Here is a 22,318-nt window from a genome sequence, read left to right as displayed (position 1 = left end):
CCCATGTGTAACGTATATATGAGCCAGTTACCCTTAGAAAGTCCTCCACGAAGGCATCCCTTCCCTTAGGCTGATAGCCCGTGAGGCTTTGCCATAATCACACACCACACCACCACAAGTTTCAGTTTTAAAAGAAAGAGATATTCTTAAATCACTATTATTAATTTGTTCTTGAATTCAGAATTTGTGTATGGAATTCCGAATAATATCGAAGACATAACAATTTACTTTAGGGATGAAGATTTACTGTTTTTCTGATTTATTTAGCACAGTGGATGTTAGCCTTTTTACCCCCATACTCCTTTTGCTAGATTATTTGGATTTACATTATTTTCTAACATGTTATATTAAACAGTATAGAAAATACTGAAAATGCCAAAACCTGAACAAAAGTAGTTTTTTTTTTTTATATTCGTAAACTAAAACAAAATTCTTAATAGCTAAATAAAAGCTAAACGTACTCTTGCTTGAAATTTACAAAATTCTCCATAGGGGGAATTCCTGGCCCTGCTTGAGAACCCCTGCCCTAGCATGTATGTTGCAGTAGTTCTTATGGGGAAACTATGTATTTTATGTTATCAAAAAACGTTTTCATTGAAACTGTTTTTAACTGCTTTTTCTGTGAATTTAGAGTATTCGTTATAACTCAGCATCATTCAAAAGGTAAGTGTTATGGAAGAAGTTATCTGTCAGTTGAGCATTAAAGTAGCAGTAAAAAAGCTATATTCTGTCCAGCTCCAGTTTGAGTAGCTGCTGGAATTTTTAAGTTTCAAAGAATTATTTTGTTTGGCTAGAAGAGATTGGCACTTGTTTGTTATCCGTGTTATATCATCAAATATATCAGCTGTCATTCTTGTGAGCAGCCCTTGAAACTGCTCCGGATTCTCCTATAAAGGTGAGATTCCCCCCCCCCCACTTTGTGTGACTGCTTTCTTTTGTGGGCTAAGACAAAATAAAGATTTTCTTTTTTAAAATTTCATTGTCAAAATTGGTTTAGAAATGGGCATCCATGCGAAACAGTGGAATGCATGGAATCCATATGGCGATCAACAAAATGAAGAATAACCACCAATGTTGTAAACATTATCACCACTTGTTTTCTTACTTGTCAGAGTTCATATGAAGACAAATACAAGCTGCAGAGAATACATCTGTCTATTTAATGCCATTTCAAATGCAGCTACCAAACAATACCTCCTAAAAATCAAAAAGCTGGATTTCATTGCCAAAAATTGCAAATAGCTTGGTGTGTGTCATTGCATGTCAAATGATCAACAAGTACTAAAAAGTCTCATTCTTTGAGAATGTACATTTTGTTGAATTTTAAAAGAATACAGTATTAAAAGGATTTTCAACCTTGATACCATATCTCAAGTTCTTAAAAATTTACAATCCACTTTCCAAAATAATGGAGACATTTAGCTAAGCATAAACCACATGAGTTTTATACCGTAAGCTTTAAAACATAGTAGAAAAGTATAGATATAAGCTTAGTCAAGGTTTGGGAAAGTTATTTTAAAAAACTTATTTCATGTAATTATGTGTTAGGGTGTTTCACAGTATATTTATTATTAGAAATGCTGGTACATATTAATATTTTTTAAATAAATGTGAACTTTTTGTTCTAAGTTAAAATATTTCTGTTTGCCAGTAAAGGGATTTGAAAATAATTCTATTTACAGTTTCATATTGCAGAAAGAAATATGTTGTGTCGGTAAAAGTCCTTACATGACCCTTGTTTCATAATCGTTGCTCATAGACTTGTACTTCTAATTATAGAAGCATTTAAATAAAGTACTTAAAAATACGTTAAAGTACTTAAAAATAACTTTAAAGCATTAAAGCAGATGTTTGTGCTATATAGCACAAAAAGTTTTCTGCTTGGGTGACAGAAATTGAAGAGTTTTTTTTAAATAGGTTTTTCAATGCCAGAAAATGAAACTTATCACTCTGCTTAAAAGGTTGACTAAAAAATTTAAATAGGATAACTTAAAGTTGATATTTTTTCCATTTAATAACATACAGAGATATTCTTTTGGGGTTTACTGTTGTGTAACATTCTTTAATTTGCAGTTTTGTTACATTTGGTATGTTGAAGCTATTTTCACAGAAGTATAATAAGTTTTCTAAATCATGTTTTTATGTGAGATAAATGAAATTCAAAAGCTTTGTATTTGACTTTTACAAAATACAGCTATAGGAATTAGGGAGGCCATATAAAAGTTACATTTCATAATTTTTACTAATTTGATTGTATAAATTAAAAAATGCCAAAACATGAATACCTGCCTTATTAAAAATATTTTTCTATGTGGAAGTATATATCTATGGTCACTCATTGTGGAAATAAAGACTGTGTAAGGATTTTTATAAATATGTGTATAAACCAAAACAGCTGTATGTGTTTTCAACACATATTTTTGTAATTTTGGAAAATACAGTGACAAGTACAGAACATCAACTCCCTGATGCTCCTGTTTTCAGAGCCACAAAATATAGTTCTGCCAGGGGCAAAGTGGATAAGAGCACTGAATGGCAATAGTTTGTCTTGAGTTCAAATCCTGATACAAGAGCTAGCTGCAGAAGCGCTTTTCCTCTGTATACATAAATGCAAGTTTGTTTAGAAGGTCTTCATTCATGTTTAGAAAAGCATTCCTTTCCTTAGGTAAATAAGCTCCATGTGCTTTGCTATAATCTTTCGAACAAAGCAAATAAATCCATAAAATAACAATTTTATCTGGGTGTTGAGTATGTTAGACATGTGTTATATCTAACTTGGACAGTAAAAATGCTTAATCATATGTTATGGTCTGCAGAGCATTTAACCCTCTCAGCTTTATGGATGGAAAATTCTGTACAGAAGGCTGGCTTTCTTATTCATTACACATGAAGATTTCTGCCACGTTTCAATGTATCTGATTTCAATTTGGATGTATACTGGAGGAAAAGAAATCAAGGTACAAAGGGAAAGAATAATTTTTTTTTTAATATAATTAAGAAAATATAATTTATTCATGACATTCTGAGGAACTTTGAAATTTCAGGGCTAAACCTGTAACACTCAGAGGGTTAAAATTTTGTAGTCTTAAAAATTATAGATAGAAATTTTATCTAATGTATAAAATTAATAACTGTCACATTTCATTGTAAATATCAAAATAAAGGTATTAAATCTAACTCGGAGGAAATGTTTACACCTGACTATAACTAGAATTTATTTAGTAATAGTAACATTTGTACTCAGACTACTAAAGATTACTACATTATCTGTTAACAGTCTTCCTAGATTGACGAAAATTTATATTCTTCATTTGGTACTTTTTTATTATCAGGGCTGGATTCAGAAGTGTATGTATGTTTGCACATATGTATATACATACATGCATACATGAACACATACATACATTTCTGGACCCAGTCCTGATAACAGATGCAGTTTGTCTATCATAAGAAAAGTTCTCGGCAGTTAGTCTGCAGCTGTCTGTTGCCGTAGAAACGAGCCTTGATCCATTTTCCGTAGGGGTGTCTTGAAGACGAATGATAAACTCTTTCCCCCCAGCCAATAGTCGCCAAAAACAAATAACAATAAAACAACTCTTGGTTCGCCCCTATTTAAAATGTACTAGCCAAATGCCACCCGCCAGACACTGTGGCGCGGTCTTTTCTTCTCGTAGACAGACAGTACCCTTTATTGTAAACCGTTGTGCACAATGTAGGTAATTTGTCAGAAAGGTCAATAACAATTTCAAATACTTTTTCCTTGGTAAATGTTAAAAATTGTTAATATTTAATACATAAGTTTAGAAGATTTTGTATTAATATTCTAAGTTTTATTTTTACCTTTAACAGTTTTATAAGTTGTAAGCCTTTTTTGAGTAAAGTTGTCAATTTTATTTCAAATTCAAATGGAAATCTTTTTTTTTTCTATTGTATTTCTCAGCACAGTTGCAGTGATACACATGCATTTTTCATAGAGTGCTGTATGTTTATGATGGAATGCTAACATACGTTTTCTTTGCAATTAGAAGCACTTTTTAAAAATTGCGCAATTTCACGGCACTATTCTGTTATCGGGACCGGAGTCATTGGCAAAAGTTTTGCTAAATTCCCCGAGAGATTGGTTCATATGAACACCTCAATGTATACTTCTGAAGTCGTTACAATGTTAAACTTTTTTTAAAAAAAGTGAAAGAATGCCCTTTCAAATTGGCAATGGGAATACAATTTCCAAAGATGTAATGGTCACTTGTGTTATTATTACTGTACTTAACACAGATTTGAAATTTGGACTTGCCTTTTACCTCTTTTGTACAATTTCTTCAGGAATGAGGAATATTCAGTATGAAAAAGTGCACGAAAAACCATAAAATATTTTTTTTTTAGTCCAAAGGGACTTTGTCCCTGAAGGACTGTTGTTTTCGTTTTGCGATTTTGCGTTGAATTACTATAAATGTCCGTTCACTTTTCAAACTGTTGCCACCAAATGTTAGTCTCCTGCATTATGTTTGAGGAAATTAAATAATGCAAAATCTGCATAAATGTATGTACATTTTTTGCATTGTGATAAAACAACGGTACATAGAACCATCAAATTTTGAATAACGTTATCCTTCTACAAATCTGGGCATGTGGAAGATCAAATTTGAAATTTGGAATTTGTTTTATGTTTGATTTAATATTTTGTAAAACTTTAACTAATTTTTGAGTAACAAACTCAACAATTTAAAACGAGCAATGGCAACACTGTACGGGGAAAGCAAAACCTTTTTATCTCCAGCATGCGGAACTGTGTATCGGAAATCCTAAAGGTATGCTCATTTTAAAATTATTTTGCAACATTGCTATTGAACTGAATTTTGTGGTTTAAGTGCAAAGAACGTGATATGCAATAAATAAAGGTAACACACAAAACGTAAAAAAAAGCCCTTTTGGACGTAATTTAAAATCTGAACCCTTTCAGTCCCCCCCCCCGATTTCTTTGGCAAGTTGTTTCATTTATATTAAAAGTTCCTAATTTTTGGAATATTTGTTGTTATTTCTTCCCATAGGTTTTTTTTCATCTTAACTCTCTTGTAAATATTTTGGCGATTATTTTTATGCTTCAAATTTTTGGCTAGATCCTCAGCTTTTGGCAATATCTGAATATGGTCTCTATAACAGAACAGTACCAATTTCATATACACTGAAGTGACAAAAGTCATGGGATAGCAATATGCAAATATACAGATGGCAGTAGTATTGTGTAGAAAATGTATAAATGCGAAGTGCTTTAGCAGGGCTTTCATTTGTGTTCAAGTTATTCATGTGAAGAGGCTTTGACGTGATTATGACCGCAGGACAAGAATTGACAGACTTTGAACGCGGAATGGTAGTTGGAGTTAGACCCATGGGTCATTCCATTTCGGATATCATTAGGGAATTCAACATTCCGAGATCCACAGTGTCAAGAGTGTGCCAAGAGTATCTAATTTCAGGCATAACATCCCACCATGGACAGCGCAGTGGCCGACCACCTGCACTTAACGACCGAGACCAGCGACGTCTGCGTAGAGTTGTCAATGTTCACAGACAAGCAACACTGCGTCAAATAACCGCAGAAATCAATGTGGGACGTACGAGGGACGTGTCCGATAGGACAGTGTGGCGAAATTCGTCTTCCTTGGGCTATGCCAACAGAAGACCGACTCGAGTGCCTTTACTGACAGCACAACATCGCCTGCAGCGACTCTTGTGGGCTCGTGAGCATATCGGTTGGTCCCTAAACGAATGGAAAACTGTGGCTTGGTCAGATGAGTCATGATTTCAGTTCGTAAGAGCTGATGGTAGGGTTCGAGTGTAGTGCAGACTCCACGAAGCCATGGACCCAAGTTGTCAACAAGGCACTGTTCAAGCTGGTGGTGGTTCCATAATGGTCTGGGCTGTTTTTACATGGCATGGACTCGGTCCTCTGGTGCAACAGAACCGATCATTGACTAGAAATGGATACCTTGAGCTACTTGGAGATCACTTACAGCCATTCATGGACTTCACGTACTCAAACAACGATGGGATTTTTATGGATGACAATGCGCCATGTCACCGGGCCACAATTGTTCGCGATTGGTTAGAAGAACATTCTGGACAATTCCAGCGAATGATCTGACCACCTAGATCGCCCAACTTGAATCCCATCGAACATTTATGGGACGTCATCGAGAGGTCAGTTCGTGTCGAAAATCCTGCACCGTCAACACTTTCACAATTATGGACGTCTATAAAGGCAGCATGGCTCAATATTCCTGCAGGGGACTTCCAACGACTTGTTGAGTCCATGCCACGTCGAGTTGCTGCACTTCTCCGGGCAAAAGGAGGACCGACAAAATATTAGGAGGTATCCCATGACTTTTGTCACTTCAGTGTATATTGAAAATGCACATTTATCTGAATACCATGAAGCAGAGCAGTGTTGTTTTATCCCCTGTAGGCAGATATCTTAAATCTTTAAATGGCTGTAGTAATTATTTTTTTTTTTTCATATTTTATTATTGGTTGGTAATTCTTACTCAATTCAAAGAATCCTTACCACATTAAATAATAATTCTTTTTTACTAAGTTTCATGAAGGAATTTTTTTTTTCCACTTAAGATAACAAAATAACAAATCTTTCAGGCAGAATGTAAGGTATGATATTGAATTTATTAGTATAAATAATCTCATGCAGCAAACTAAAATACATTGTATTTTGAAATGTGGAATCATCACCACATTTGTGTGAAGGTTGTATTTATTAATAATATAGATGTAGCATTTTAATTCAATAATAAATCTAAAAAAATAGTAACATGAAAATTGGGCAGTCTTCTCAAACTATAATATTTACACAAAGGAAGTCGAAAAGTATGTGCTACTTAACATCATAAATATATTGAAAATAACAGCAGTAAGAAGGTATGCATTTTATTGTAAATCTGAAATTGGTTAATATATTTAAAGTTTGTAATTAACATTCTATGATTTAGACTGTGGGATACATGCTAAAATTCAGCCATTATTTTAAAAGCTTTTGATTCAGTGTTTTTGTGATTTGATTATATAGTATGTAATTATTATGCATGCTAAACTCATTTATTGTTATATATTTTGAGTATCAAAAGCTTTCAATAAAGAAATTTGCATTGTAGAATTGCATTTTATGTATTATATGTGTTGAATCACTTTTAAGTTTTTGAAAGTCACCAAATTTATTTCAGGGTTGTTTATTTTATATTTTAATAAATTATTATTTTATTACAGAATGTACATCCAGATCCTAAAGTATCATGTGGACCATATAAAGCATTAGGGAGAACCAGTGTTCAGTTAAAGTCAAATACTAATCATAGTCAGTCTAAATTCAGCATAAATAATCATGATACAATTGGAATGATAGCCATTGATAAAGATGGAAAAATTGCTGGAGGTACATCAAGTAATGGAGCAAAATTTAAAATTCCAGGGTGAGTTAAATGATAAATTTAAAGCAATATATAAATTTTTTTATAAAACTTATGCAAGACAAAATCTGAAATCTAAACATCCAACATCTGAACTTTCAGACCAGCAACCAATAAATAAAATTATGTAAAAAGTTCTTCTCGTGCTCCGCATACAGAGTCTGGGAGTAATTAACCCCTTCCGGTACGATTTAATAATGAAAAAGTGTGCATGAAATAACCATTTAATTAACCATCGCACAATGAATGACGAGCTACACTCGTCATTTTACGGAAGGGGTTAATATAATACACAATAGAAGGTAGCAGGTATGCCGTAAATATGGTATTTCTCCTGACTAACTGAGATTACTACATGTCACTTTAAAACACCTGTTGGCTAGGGAATCAAACCATGACATTACATACATTGATGTTGGCCAAGGTCTCAATTTGGCTGTTGTGATTGTGTATGCTTGGGCGGGGGAAGGGGTTAGCATTTTTCTGTCTGACCTTAACAATAAGTGAAGCAGAAATCTAGAAATTTCCAAAATCCAGAATCACCAAAGTCTCGACGACACCAGATCTCAAGCTTTAATTTCTCAAAATAAGCTTATTTTCTTTAGATATTAAGTGAAATTTGTTTTACTAAAATAGAATGTAATGTCTTCATCTGGCATATTTATATATATATGTGTAAGATAAAAAATATAAAAGCAGCTTATAAGTATTACTTATAAATGTGAAAATTGTTGTAAATTTTAAGATTTATGATCATCTGTAATAATTTTTTAGTATATAAAATCTTTATAATTGTGATCCGGTGTGGAGAAAAATTTTGGAAATCCTTCCCTGGAGTATCAAAATTGTGATGTGAATGTTCGAAACAACAATAACTTTTTATAGATTAGACTCAAATCTTCATAAGGACTTATGATTAATTTATTTTTAACTTATTATGTGCTCCACCCATAGGCACTACACGGAAAAAGGGAGGGATCCCCAGTGGAGGTCTTTTTAAGGGAAACTGGCTCATATCCACGTTACACATGGAGAAAACCATGAAAACGCCCATGCAGCCAGCCCGTTCACCGGGACTCGAACCCCGGATCAAACTACCAGTGTTCAGCAGCTTTTACCACTCGGCCGCTGGTGGGCCTAAAAATTATTATTGGACTCAAAATTTTGCGTACTATAGGTTTATTGTTCAAAAGCTAATATTATATTTTGTATGTTTCAAAATTATATTTCTCATATTTTTGCTACTCTAATGCTTTTTTTCTCAAACAGGCTTCTCTATCGCTTCACCTTTTTCTTTTGAAAGGGGGGAATGTCTGAGATAAAAAACATGAAAGCAACTTCTAAGTTTAATTCACTATAACCTTTTTTATTTTCTATTTCATTTGGAAACTTTATCTATTTGTCCTAAAAATAGCGCTTAAGTCTAAATTGCGTCATTCAAATTAATCATGCGATTTTATGTAACCCTTAATGCAGATGCTTAATGCGATTTTATGTAACCCTTAATGCAGATGCAGAAAAGTTTTGGTTTGCAATCACCAAAATTGCAAACCAAAACTTTTCTCTTCGCATTCTCCCATCTTGCATAACTACACACTTCAGCTTTGCTTCTGTACTGTGCTAAGATGTAATTTCACTGGCTTGCTTTCTATCTCAACAATATAAAAAATGTAAATCTTCTGTGGAAAGGCTCGACTAGAGTGCCAAGTGATTGTGGCCACAAATGTCAATTGGAAATAAAAATGGAATTAAAATCGCCTCGACTACCCAGTTCTTCAGATACTACGCAATCAAAATTCTTCTTCAATATGGATATAAGCATGCATCAACTCTGCTCCGGCTTTTCCTTGTGCTCTTATATTTCATATATATATATATGTAAAAATATATATCTATATAAAGAAATATAAAAATTAGAATTAAAAAAATTTTTTTTAAACCCGTCCTGTGCTCTCATGGTGGAATTTCAGAAGGAAACTGGATCTTATTCATGTTATACATGGAGAAAACCTCAAAACTACCCATGCAGCCAGCCCTTTCATGTGGGATAGAACTTGGGCTAAACTCCCAGTATTCAGCTGTCATAACCACTCAACCAGTGGTGGGGCACTTTTGGGGAAGAGTAAGTGATTTAAAACGTTGCAACAAAATAGCATAATTTATTTTAAGCAGCTTTGCTTTTTGTCTCAGAACACAGTTAATAAGATTATTCATTAAAAAAAAAACTGTAAATGTCTGTGCAAAATCTGTCATGCGAAGTTCATGTCATATTTTAAATAAGGATAAATTTAAGAAAACTTTGCAATTTGTTTTCTGTGTAAATGTTTTTAATATCTAATTAGCAATGATGCTTACAGTCTTGAATTAGGAAGTTTTACAACAAATTTAATATAAGTCTATCATATTCATCCCTTTCAGTACTGAATTGCCCAATGTTAGATATGTTGAGTCTTGTTAATTTAAAAAGCACCTGTTGAGGTGAATAAAAGATAAAATTGTTCATGCGAAATGTATTTCATTGTGCCTATTAAGTTGTCCTGGGAGTTTCTTTTGTTTTATTAATAAATAAATATTGAAAAATATTTTAATACTGAGCTATATAAGATGCATTCTCTTCTGTTTTCTTTCTTCCTTCCTTGTGAAAGCTGTCTAGTGCGATGTTTCTAAACTTTTTGCAGTTTGCCAGCAAAATATCATTCCCAGTGCATTTTTATGTAATTTAATTAGCTAAATCTTTGACTGTGAAAAGGGCTATTTAATGAGTTATAATGCAGTAATATATGATGATTAATTAGGGTAATATCCAGAGAGTATGGAAGAATGAGTTAGAACATTCAAGTCAAATATGGCAATAAACAAAGCCTCATCGGTTCATTATTGTTGTCTGTATTTTGCTGACTGCTTCTTTCACTTTGTCCAGTTTGAAATAGTGTTTTGTTAAACTGTTTCATCTTGTAGCAGTTCCCAATAGATAATATCCTTTCAGTCCCTCTTAACTAACATAATGTCCTCATTTGAATATCGAGTAATGCATGTCCATTAGCAAAACTTCAAATTTTTGTTGATGTTACATTATATTTGATATAAAATTTGGCATAATAGAAGAAAGACAGGCCTATTACATGAGCAGTCTTTGTAAGTCTGACATACATAAAAAAACTTCTGCCATCTTTTTAACAGATTTGAAAGCAGTAATATTGAATTGAATAGTCATGATATTTTTTAAACTGTGGTGCATCACTTGGTAATGCCGTTAAGTTTCTCATTGGTAACCTCAAAATCTGTTCATTTTTGTCCCCTGAAATGTCAATATAATGAGTATTTGTTCGTAAAATATCTCTAGCCTAGGAAAGTAAACTACCAGAAAAACTACCAATAGCCTACTTCAATTTGAAGTGATTTTTTCTCTACCTTTGTCATGTACTACCATTTGGTTTTATTGTAACAGCAAGTGTGAATAATTTTTGATATAGTTTATTTGGCATTTTCAATAATTTGGGTAGCTTATAATTCTGAAATGATTGATATTAAGGGTTTATAGCTTTAATTTGGGAGAAAAAAATAATATACTGAGTGTTTGGTTTAAACTTGAACTCTTCAAAGCTTAACCATTATGAAATGTAACTAATATTTATGAAACTTAACGTGCCTGCATCATTTGTTAGAATGACAGCTATTCATTGCAATGCACAATTATTTACACATTTCACCTTGTTTCTAACAGCCTTATTAAATTCTTCTTTATCTGTATTGTGGATGGCAGCAGCGATGATCATTTTTGTTTCTTTCAAAGCTTGTATGTTGTTTACGCATATGCTTCCTTTTAAACATCTTCTCAAATGTATGGATATTTGAAAAGATTTGAGAAGATGTTTAAATATTGGAGATTCTAGTTGTCTTAATCTTTAGACATTACTCTGTTGCCCATAAATTCTGGACAGTATTTTGAAAGCTATCAGCATCTGTGGTCATGTCGAAGAACAGAGGTCCTGTTATTCCTTACCATGATACAGCTTACAAGGCATCAGTTTTTGCAGGTACAAAGGAGACTTAAATAAAGAGATGGACATTTTTAGAGCTCTATGTGTGTGATAACTTTTGCTGTAGACAATCTTTAAAGGTTGGATCATACATCATCTATAAACAAAACTTGATTTAAAACGGAAATGCCACAAATGAAGCTGTTACAAAACAGCACGTGAGCAACAAATAATCCGACAAGTGTTAAGAAGCTCTTCCCCCACAAAAACACATTAGTTCCCTTATTTGTGTTTGAAGAATTCATCCCCCTACATCACACAAGTGGTATCTGCCAATGGTGATGTGACTAAAATTGCTTAACAATAGTTGTTCATTTGAGATTTTAATCCAGGCAAATAGGCTGGCTGCATGTTTTCTTGAAGGGGGGCTCTTCAAATGTAACGTGAATGTGAACCACTCCCCAGAAACTCTTCCGTAAGGTATTCCTCCCCTTAGACAAATGTCTGCTGTGTTTTGTCACAATCAGGTGAACAAGAATTGCATAAATGAAAGTGCAGTACTTTTTATTATATATGAACACATTCAGAGGATAGTAATGTTCTTTGTTTTCATTCAAAGTGAGTAATTTCCTATTTATTACTAAATAAGTATTTGAAGTAATTACATTTGTTGTCATTAGAAGGAGAAACGAAACTGTGAAAAATAGTTAAATGGCAATGAGTGGTTTATGAGTTAGTGCCATTTTAGTGAGAATGTAAATTTAGCATATCTATTGAAATATAGTTGAGACGTACTGATTAACTTTCCAGAATTTTACTTACTTTAAACCTCATTGCTTGCAGAAGAAAATATTTAAAGACAAACAGGATTTCATTTTATATCCTGGTTATCTCTAAGATGACCACTTCTTAAGATGAACAAAATCATATAGAACTGTGGACGTTCATCTCCAGGATGGTACACTGCAGTTTGAAAATGTAATGATAGCTTCTTTTGCGCCAAATAGTGTTATAGTTTGTACTTTATAAGTATTAACATAAGTTCCAAATTTAAATTTAAAATGCAGAAATTTTTATATCTGTTACATGTGGTTTTTCACATGTAGGGAATGAATTTCCTTTCATTCTAGCAAGTCTGAAACTAATAACTGTATATTATGTTATGTAATGTGTGTATATTTATGTGTATTTTTTGGAAATTGGAATTCTGGAATATTAGAAAGGTGTGTGTTGTTTTAGTATGCTTTTTTTTATAAATATTCTTCCCAAGTAAGATCTTTCATGTATTTAGTGATACAGTCAAATTTGTTGCTTATACAGGCGAGTTGGAGATTCACCTATACCTGGCTCTGGAGCTTATGTTGATCAAGAAATTGGTGGTGCTGCTGCAACTGGTGATGGTGATGTCATGATGCGCTTTTGCCCCAGGTTAGAAAACAATAGAACATGTTATATATATAATCATTAGAATCAATATGTGTAAAGTATACAAACTTGCAATGTTAGTTACAATAGTCTAGGTAAAAATCAGAGATTTGATATACCATTTATTAAATATTAAATGCCACTCTGTGTTATATGTCATATCAGCATGCATAAAATATGTAATTATCTTAGTATCTGCTATGAAATACTGCTTTATTATTGCTTTTATTTAATACTGTTAAGTATTTCAAAGCTTTTATGACAACATAATTCTTTAGCTCATTAAAAATTTTGTGCACTTTTTCTTGAAAAAGGCAATTTATGTGAAGCTATAAGCTACAAACTGGGTATGGTGTAATATTAAAAATGATTTATACAGAAAAAACAAATCTCGGTAAATTCTTCAGATTTCATTAAAATAGAAAAGAATTGTCATGGGCAGTATTCACTAGTTTAATATGAGAAAGAAAAAGTATTGACTTACCTGGGAAGCTCTGCAGTTTTTTGATAATAAATACAAATGAAGTAGTTTAAAAACATAAGAAAATTCTGTTGAATCTTATTGGCACCATTTTGTTCTATGACCTTTTGCCATCTCTTCAGCAGCTGAAAATTACTTTTTTTTTTTTTTTTTTTTTTTTTTTAAAGCATTAGGTTAATTTATAAGGAAGCTGTTGAGGTTTTGTTTGACAGCCGACAAAAATTTGAACTCCAGGCCAATTTTGAAGTAACCTGAAAAGATGAAAATCTAAGGAGGCATCGTTATAGTGCTGTTATGCACAAACCAAGAAAATTTTTGTGGATTGTGATGCACAAAGAAATTTAGATACTGTTCTGTTATCAGAGCCAAGTTGAGAAATGTATGTATGTGTGTGGGGATGTATGTGTTCATGTATGCATATATATATATCTATATAAAATTGATTTACTAAAGTAAGATTGATTATATTTTCTCCTGAAATAAATTTAGTGGAATGTATCTAAATGAAGTAATCCAGAAGTATGAACTTTAATCCTGAAAATAATATTTTTAAAGGAACTTGAATTTAAATCATGAAAATTAGAAATGCAATCTTTTAATATGAAAATTAACCGCTTCCCTTACACATTTTTTTGAAAAAAATTGCAAAAAATCGTCAAATTTTTTTATTTTATTATTAAATACAAGGAAACGAAACAAAACAAAATATATAGGTTTTGAGTTGAATTTTTAATTTTTTACAGGTGTAAAAGCATTTAGTTTTAATATTAGTTTACTATTCCGAGTTATCTCGGGCAAATAAAAAAATTAAATATTAGTCATTGTATGAGAATTTTTGAAACAAGGGACAACACAAAGTGATGCCTGACATTCTATACGCTGGTAATCTGGTCTCTTTTCTTACTGGCTTACCTCTGGAATCCCTTTACGGGAACACAGAGAACACTGTCTGAATGGATTTGATTTTTTTTCAGTAGCAGGAATAACATCTGGAAAATGCGTTGAGATTATAATCACTATCTGAGAAATCTTGCATCATCGCCATTATTTTACTTTTTTCAATATAACTAACATTCTTTGTACATTACTAATTCACAAGCTGACGTATACTAGACAATAGGGAAAATGCTTGACCAGTCCCGCCAAAAGAACCACAAAACCAACAAAACTTGGCAAACTGCCAATAAAAGCTGAATATTTCTTTCCATTTCCTCCAGACCGAGTAAAACCGTGATAAAACAAATCTTACTGACAAATTCTGCTTTGTCCGAGTTTTCTCGGGATAATAATTAACTGCAATATATACGAACCCGGGATAACTCTGGATAATCAGCCAAGCGGTTAATAAACCATGTAATTATCGTCATTGATCAGAAATTGGTTGACTTTTAAAGGGGGACCAAACCAACTCCCGTTCAATTAACAATAATTAATAAATGCAAAGGTGTTTCATCTTTTACTCAAGTATACTCAGATCAGAATGATGATGCCAAACTGGCAATTTTAGATAAGGCCAAAATTTTAGTCCAATAATTCAGTTAGTGAGATTAAAGATTAAGTATTAAGATTAAGTAGTTTTGTTAAGTTAATGGATTTTTTTAGAAATCTCGAGATATTATAGCCAAGTTAAGTAGAAAAAATGTTTTATTTTACTTGAGTAAAGTGTCCCCTGACACCCTCGCTTTCATGCATGTTAATTCAAAATTATTTTTATAAATACAATAAACAATATTTATGAAATAGAACTCAAAGTAATCATAATAAACATGAAAAGATAATAAACCATGCAATCTTTGCAAAATTAATGAAACGTAAGTTGAAAAAATGAGATACATAGATAAAAAAAGGTATAAGGTATATCTTACTTTCCACAAGTATTTTGAAATTTATTTCGATTTCAATGAATTTCAGTTCATTAATTCTCTCTCTCTCTCTCTCTCTATATATATATATATGCATACATGTATACACATATACATTATGTACATATATACATGTACTGAATCTGGTCCTGATAATAGAAGAGTACCGAAATTTATTTGAAAATAAAACATATAAGGCTTTTCTACAAGAAGCATGAGATACCAGTAAAACAGTGAAATGAGATAATGTTATTTATAAAAATAGAACTATATTTTTTAAAGAAAACAATTGTCTCGATCAATGTATGATACCTATACTTCAGCAACCAGCAGGCGAACTAGCGATAAAAGAGATTATTGTCAATATGAGATGCCTTCTACCTGCCTTTTGGTGAGATTCATATGTAACTTGGTTTGGTCTGATGTTTAGTAGTGGCCATCTTTGTTATAGCTTTTCAGTGTAGGTGTGCCATTTGCTGTGTAGTCTTTATACTGTGGTCATAGGGAGCATTCTTACTGCATAAAACGAAAAGGAAATGCAAGTTTAATTACAGTTTTAACTAGCTATTGGCGCTGATAATTTTAAGATTGTAATTTCGTGTAATCAGAAAGTTCCGAGATTTCTCGAATTGTACATGATCACTTGAAGAAAATTGGATATTTAAGCTGCTACAGAGTATGGATACCCCATAGTTTAACAGAGCAGAATATGGTTGCTTGAATTTCAGCATGTAATTCTTTGCTGAAATGAAATTAGGAAGCTCATTTTTTTAAATCGTTTATTAATGGAGAGAAGAAATGGATGCTCTACAGTCATGTTGCAAGAAAAAGATAATCAGGTGAGCCAAATGAACCTTCTTTAGTAGCATTGTAACCAAAAGAAGTAATGCTTTGTGTGTGTTAGGATTACAAAGAATAATGTATTATAATTTGTTTCTATCAAATCAGAAGATAAATTCAGAAAAATACTGTTCCAAAATGGCAGTTTTAAAACCAGAAATTGAAGCAAAGTGCCCAGAACTGACCATTTATTGAAGTGTTTTCTTCGAACATGACAATGCTTAGCCCCACATTTCAGAGATTGGCAGATGAAGACTTATATTATTTATTTAGAAGTCAAACAACAAAAATCAGCGTTATATTTTCAAATTTTCACAGGACTAGTTTTGATGGATTTACCGAACCATCATCCTCGAATAATGGTTTGAGCAAAATTTACGACAAATTCTGTTTTTAATGCACATTTTTTGTATATTGAAGCTGAGATGTGTGAAGGTCATTTTTATTCCTTCTTTCTACCCTTCCCCACATCATGAAATGTGCAAGCAGGAAGTCATTTGACTTTTCTTTATTTTTGGGGGGCTTTTGTGCTACATGGCAGCTTTTTCATAAAAGTTACAACACACACGTTTCGTGGTTGAAAATTCGGAAAGTATTTTTTTCTCAAATATTTTGTAATTTTGTGTTATTAATTGCCGAGTATTACTTTAATTTTCATACATTTGACTCTGTCATTTTTATATCGGTTTGCATGGTTAAAAAAAAAAAATGTCCAACCAGCTGATTTTGCTTGCATTCTTCAAGAATTATTTCATGAGGAAAAGGAAGAAAATGAAACTTTTGAATGGGAGAACAATAGCGATTTCCATTCCTTATTTTCTTTTATTTCTATTTTTTAGAAATAAATAAAAATATTAAAGGTAGTTTAAAGTACGTTTTTGTAATCAGTAAGAAGTAAATTTCCTTGCAGAAGTAAGTAATGCTAAACTTACTTTTTTTCCTACCAAGATGAGTGTGTTTTCCTTTTTTATTTGTCTATATTTGCCTTTGATGAATATTAAAATTAGCTTCGGTTTTAAAATATAATTATTAAATAATAAATTAAAATTTTTTGTATAATGAAATACATCATTGCGTTTCCATCTCACTAACATAAGAACTTAAAAATAATTTACTTACATTTTGAATGCAATATCATTTGTATTTTGCAATAATAAGGTTAATATTTTATTTCTTAACAAATTTATTCAGTAAAATAACAGATGTCATAAAAAATATGACGCGTGCATGCTCATGTAAAATTGCCAAGCGCGCATGGTGGAAGGTTAATTTGCCTGAAATCAGCTCCTCTTTGTTACTTCAAGAAACTTGGAAAATAAGAAACTTTAAATACAGTTTCATGACTGTTACCGTCATTTTCAAAATTGTGGTAAAAAATAAGTGTTTGTCCATGGCAGTATGAATTCAGTATTGATGTAATGTAATAAACTAAACTTGCTTCTAGTTTTACTTCATTATCTTTCTGTACTCCAGATAATTTTTCTGTGTCTTGGAAATTTATTCCTGAACATTCGTTCATACATGTTATTGTAATAAATAGTTCATAGTAAATGCATGTTTTATTATATAACATGAAATATTTTTGGAATGGCTTTGTTATATACCATTCATCCCTTTGTTTTTAATATTTCCAGATAATATTAATAAATGTCTGATTTAGACTCATATTTTTGTGCTTGTTCTTTTTTCAGTTGATATTTAAGTTACATAAAGATGAAAATGTAAAGTATAAGATAATTTTATGTGTATTTTACAGAACTGTGATAATATTTCCCCCTGAGATATTGTACGTAAGTGCAGTAAACTCTATCCTAGTAAAAACCTCTGGAAACAACTTTATTTCCAAGATCATAATTGAATATCAGCATTGATAATTTTAATAGTTTGATAAGGTAGCCTCTCTCTAATCCGTCTGAGACTATCAAATAATGTAGTATGACTACCAAAATATCTAATCTGTCTAGCTGAAATATCAAAGAATTGCATTTTCAGCTCTTAACTGTAGTAGCAAAATTATTTTGATGGGAAAAATTTACATTAATTCAATGTAATTTCTTTGAATACAGCAAATCATGCAACACTATGTACTCAGTATTGCGTAATTTATCAAAAAAGTATGCTATATGAAATTTTATTCGTTTAACAGAGCTTCAGTCGACAACTATTGCTACACTAAATATGTATTTAAAAGTCCTGAGTGATCCTTTAAAATCTACCGGTAATCTAGCAAAGATGAGTAACTTACAATGGCAACTTCCTCTCACCTTTTTCAGTCTAGAAATGCAATGTTGATTGTCAGTCTTCCTCACCTTCTGCACTGCTGTCATCACTGATACTTTCTGAACTGCTGGTATTCTCTTCTTCCTCTTTATCTCACACTGCCCACTCCTCACTTACGTCCATGCTATTTTATATTCTACACTTTTTGAAGCTCTTACTAACAAGTTCTTGTGAAATTCCATTCCAGGTGGCTTTGATTCATTCGCAGATTCGAGTTATTTCGGGCCTCTTGATGTGACCAGTTGGTGTAAATGTGTAATTTCCAGCAGCCAACCATTCCATGTACATTCTTTTCAGTATTGCTTTAAATCAGCGATTAATGCATGCATGTAGTGGCTGCTAGTGGTGGTATATCCTCTACAAATCTCTGGCCAGAATTTATTATTTGAGAGGGTACAGTAGTATCATATAACATTATATTTTCTGGTGATACCATAGCTTCAAAAAGAAATAATTTATGCTGACCAGCTTGCGTTTACCTGACCTATATTGCTTTGTTTTGTGTAAACCTCGCACCACGATTTCCCGATTAAAATTATCAAAAAAACCTGCACGTGGTATTCATGAATATATGGTACATTGTAAAATTTACTTTTTAAAAAACTGAGCCTGAAACAATTTAGTTGTTTTTGTTGTAATATTCATCAATTTTTGTAAGTAATTTTTAATTTTATTAATATGCTGCTAATAAATTAACATCGCAAACATTTATTTAGCAGACTGCTAGAGCTTTGAATAGTGCAAATCCATTATCCAAATTAATATCTGCCATCAGTAATAATCATCATGTCTTAGAACCCTCCAGAGCAGACGAAATTTATTCACTGTATATTTATTTAGATGTATAGCATATTGATTTTAAAAGAAGTGTTACTTGTTATTAAATTATGTAATAATTAGTTGGTTCGTGTGTTTCAGTTACAACACTGTACTAAATATGCAACGTGGGATGAATCCTACTGAAGCTGCCCAAGATTCAATACAGCGCATTATATCCAAATATCCATCATTTACTGGTGCAATCATTGCTGCGTCTATAAGTGGAGAATTTGGTGAGATATAAAATTATGAATTTATGCTATTATTGTCATATTTATTGATGTTATCTGTGTATAAATATTTAGGATAATAATGTTAGTTTTTTTTTAAGTTATAATAAAAAATGTGCATATAATATTTTGTGGTTTATAGTAGTTTAGATGATATACGTGTGAGGTTGTTAAATTTTGTAATTTTTACCTAAGTGTTTTATGTAATGACAATTGCTTCTAAACTAAGCGATGGTCATATTATTCGTAGACTTGCATTTTTATTTTAGATGACTGTAAAATTTAAGTGATAATGAAATTTTAGCCCTTTGATGCGCGGTGCTCACACCGTGAAACCACCAATTTTTTTTTCTCCTCTCTGCTTTCTGCAATTTTTCAATGAAAACCGATTGATAGTATTTGCTCTTCACAATGGTATTTACTGCTTTTTAAATAGAAATGTTTATTTTTACCCGGATATGGATAAGCAGCTTTGAAACCACAGAGTTATTTTATTACTAAACAATACATGCACCTCCCCAGTGAAAAGGTGTTTCTTTTCCAGAGATTTTTCTCTGACCTCAACACACTTGCTTCCTATGCTAGTATTGTGATTTTATAAATTATTTTGTGTGGTTTAAATATGATGTAAATATACTTTGCTATAATTAAAAATTGAAATCATGTAAAAGTTTTATTTAACCCCTTCGCGCCGGGTAGCGCAAACGCGCGTTTATCGCGGAGGCCGGCAGTGTCTTACGCAAGCGTCTGTCCATGGCCGGGGGCTTTTTTGCTATTAAGCCTAAATCGACGAAATTTCTGAAGTATCAATGCATTGTTTAATATAGAGTCTTTAAACTATAATTTAATAATGTTTAATATAAAGTCATCTATAGAGTATTTAAACAGCTTATGCTTTATAGATATTTTTATATATACTTTAATTACCTTATATCTTGTTTAAATGCATATTTTACACATTTTATTTTCATTGCTCACCATTTTATGACTTTTAACATTATACATCTGAAAACTAAATATATTACTTAAAATTCTCTTTTCGTATGAAAAATTTGAAAACAGGGATCTACACACAGTCCTACATTACATTCCTTGCACTCGTAGTTCATTTGCCGTTTTGGAGGATTTTTCAGGGAATGTATAATGACATTTCCGAAATGTCCTCATCATCATTAGATTCACCAGATTCTTTATGATCAGAATATATCATAGTATCACTATTACTACTATCAGAATCTGTTTCAGAATCAATATCTGAAATATTTTGCATCATTTCTGCTATTTCAGGCTCTGTTAAACATTTTCGACGCTTCGACATTGCAACGGTAAAAACAGAAAGAATTCACGTCTAACAAGATCTAATTATTTTCTAAAAACTGAACTGCAAACCGAAATACCCAACGCTTTAGCGAAAATAAAACTTCTCTACTTACAATAAACAACTACCATGTACGAATTTAAAAAGACGTCATAAATCACGCCATTCGGAAACATTTATTTCCCCTTTTGTTTATGTAATCAAAAACACATGTATGTGAGTCATGCTTCTCTCATTTCGAGTAGGTCTAATGTACGTGAATCTGAAACCATATGGACGTACAGTGCCATCTTGTGGCAGAAATTATAGTTTTTAAAATGTTCCAGGACACTGGCACAAATACGTGACAATCGGGGCTGAACGGGAAAATGCTCTGGCACGCCTGCATGTCGGCCAAGAAGTGAGTGTGTTCGTTGCTGGCACGTAGACGTGACAGTCGGCGCGAAGGGGTTAAATAAAATATATTTTATAAATATTTTGGGATGAAATACAAATAAAATAAATATGAATGGGTGAAATACAAATAAAATAAATATGAATGGGAAACGAAAGATCCACACCAAAGCCAAAATGACCAAGCCTCCCCATTAACGTGAAAAACCACAAATTTCATGTGCCAGACAAAAAGAGACTAAATAACGTTGGACATATAGAAGTAAAATGCAATGCCAGGCAGTGTACAGTTTGTAGCCCAAGGGCGAGAAACCTCATAGAACAACATAACTGTGAAACGTGCACAAAAATCAAAAAGGACAGACGGACAGACAAAACATGCATTGAACAGAGTCACTGCTACAGAAAAATTACATAAATGTGTATTTCAAAATTTTTTCTCTGATGATTTGCTTTGTAAAATAACGTAAAAAAATTTACATATAAAGCATTTCTTATGTACATTTTTTTTTTTAAATTCGCAAATTTTGTCATTTATTGGAAATACATACGGAAAAAGGTAAGTTTTTCCCCCTATTACTTCCGAAGTTCTAAAGTCCTAGACGAGTGCTGGTTTCATAGTGTGACTACCACACATAGATCAATGGGTGAATAGATTTTTTAAATTTCATAATTATTTTCCTCTTAGAATCATAATATTCGATTTCTAGAGTTTTTTAATTAAAAAATTATAAAAATAATATTGCGCATGTCAAAGGGTTAAGTGATAAAATAGGCTTAGTTTGATGGATTAGTATATAAACTGCAATTTTTTTGTGTTGCTTAAGAGCATTTTCATTCTGTCAAATTGACTTCTATATTCATAAAATAGCTTTAACCATATTCATATATTTTTTAAATTGTATTTTTTTTTGGCAGGGGGAATGACAGTTTGGTAATTTAATAACATATCATTTTAATAACATTTAATATCATAAGCCAGTGGTATCAAACTCAGATTTCATGCAGGCCAAATTCATGATATGAAAGCAACTGACAAGCCAAATTTTTTAATTAAATTGAAATTTTTTTCATAAATTTTACTTTTAATTGCTAAATATTTACTAAAACATGCATAAACAATAATAAAAATACAGTAGGAAAAATTCAAATTTATTTTCTATCCTGAAAATCTAAAGGTTGGTTGGTAACTGCAAGAAATTTCAGTTGGACTTATGA

At 32.0% G+C, this 22,318-nt stretch overlaps 1 protein-coding gene across 1 annotated transcript in view; it reads left to right on the top strand.

Moving 5' to 3' along the window:
• Positions 1–22,318, top strand: part of LOC118200089 (N(4)-(Beta-N-acetylglucosaminyl)-L-asparaginase) — a 36,035-nt gene that overhangs the window by 11,014 nt on the left and 2,703 nt on the right. Inside the window, exons 5-7 of the mRNA XM_035372009.2 lie at positions 7,273–7,475; positions 12,773–12,880; positions 19,259–19,392. Of these exons, the coding sequence (XP_035227900.1) occupies positions 7,273–7,475; positions 12,773–12,880; positions 19,259–19,392 (445 nt within the window). The remainder of the gene's footprint in view (positions 1–7,272; positions 7,476–12,772; positions 12,881–19,258; positions 19,393–22,318) is intronic.

This window comes from Stegodyphus dumicola, chromosome X2 (genome assembly GCF_044657685.1).
Source record: "Stegodyphus dumicola isolate Sdum_Otavi_A_Nest chromosome X2, ASM4465768v1".
Lineage (NCBI taxonomy): Eukaryota > Metazoa > Arthropoda > Arachnida > Araneae > Eresidae > Stegodyphus > Stegodyphus dumicola.
The sequence above is the reverse complement of the archived record's forward strand: the minus strand, read 5'-3'. Positions and strand labels throughout refer to the sequence as shown.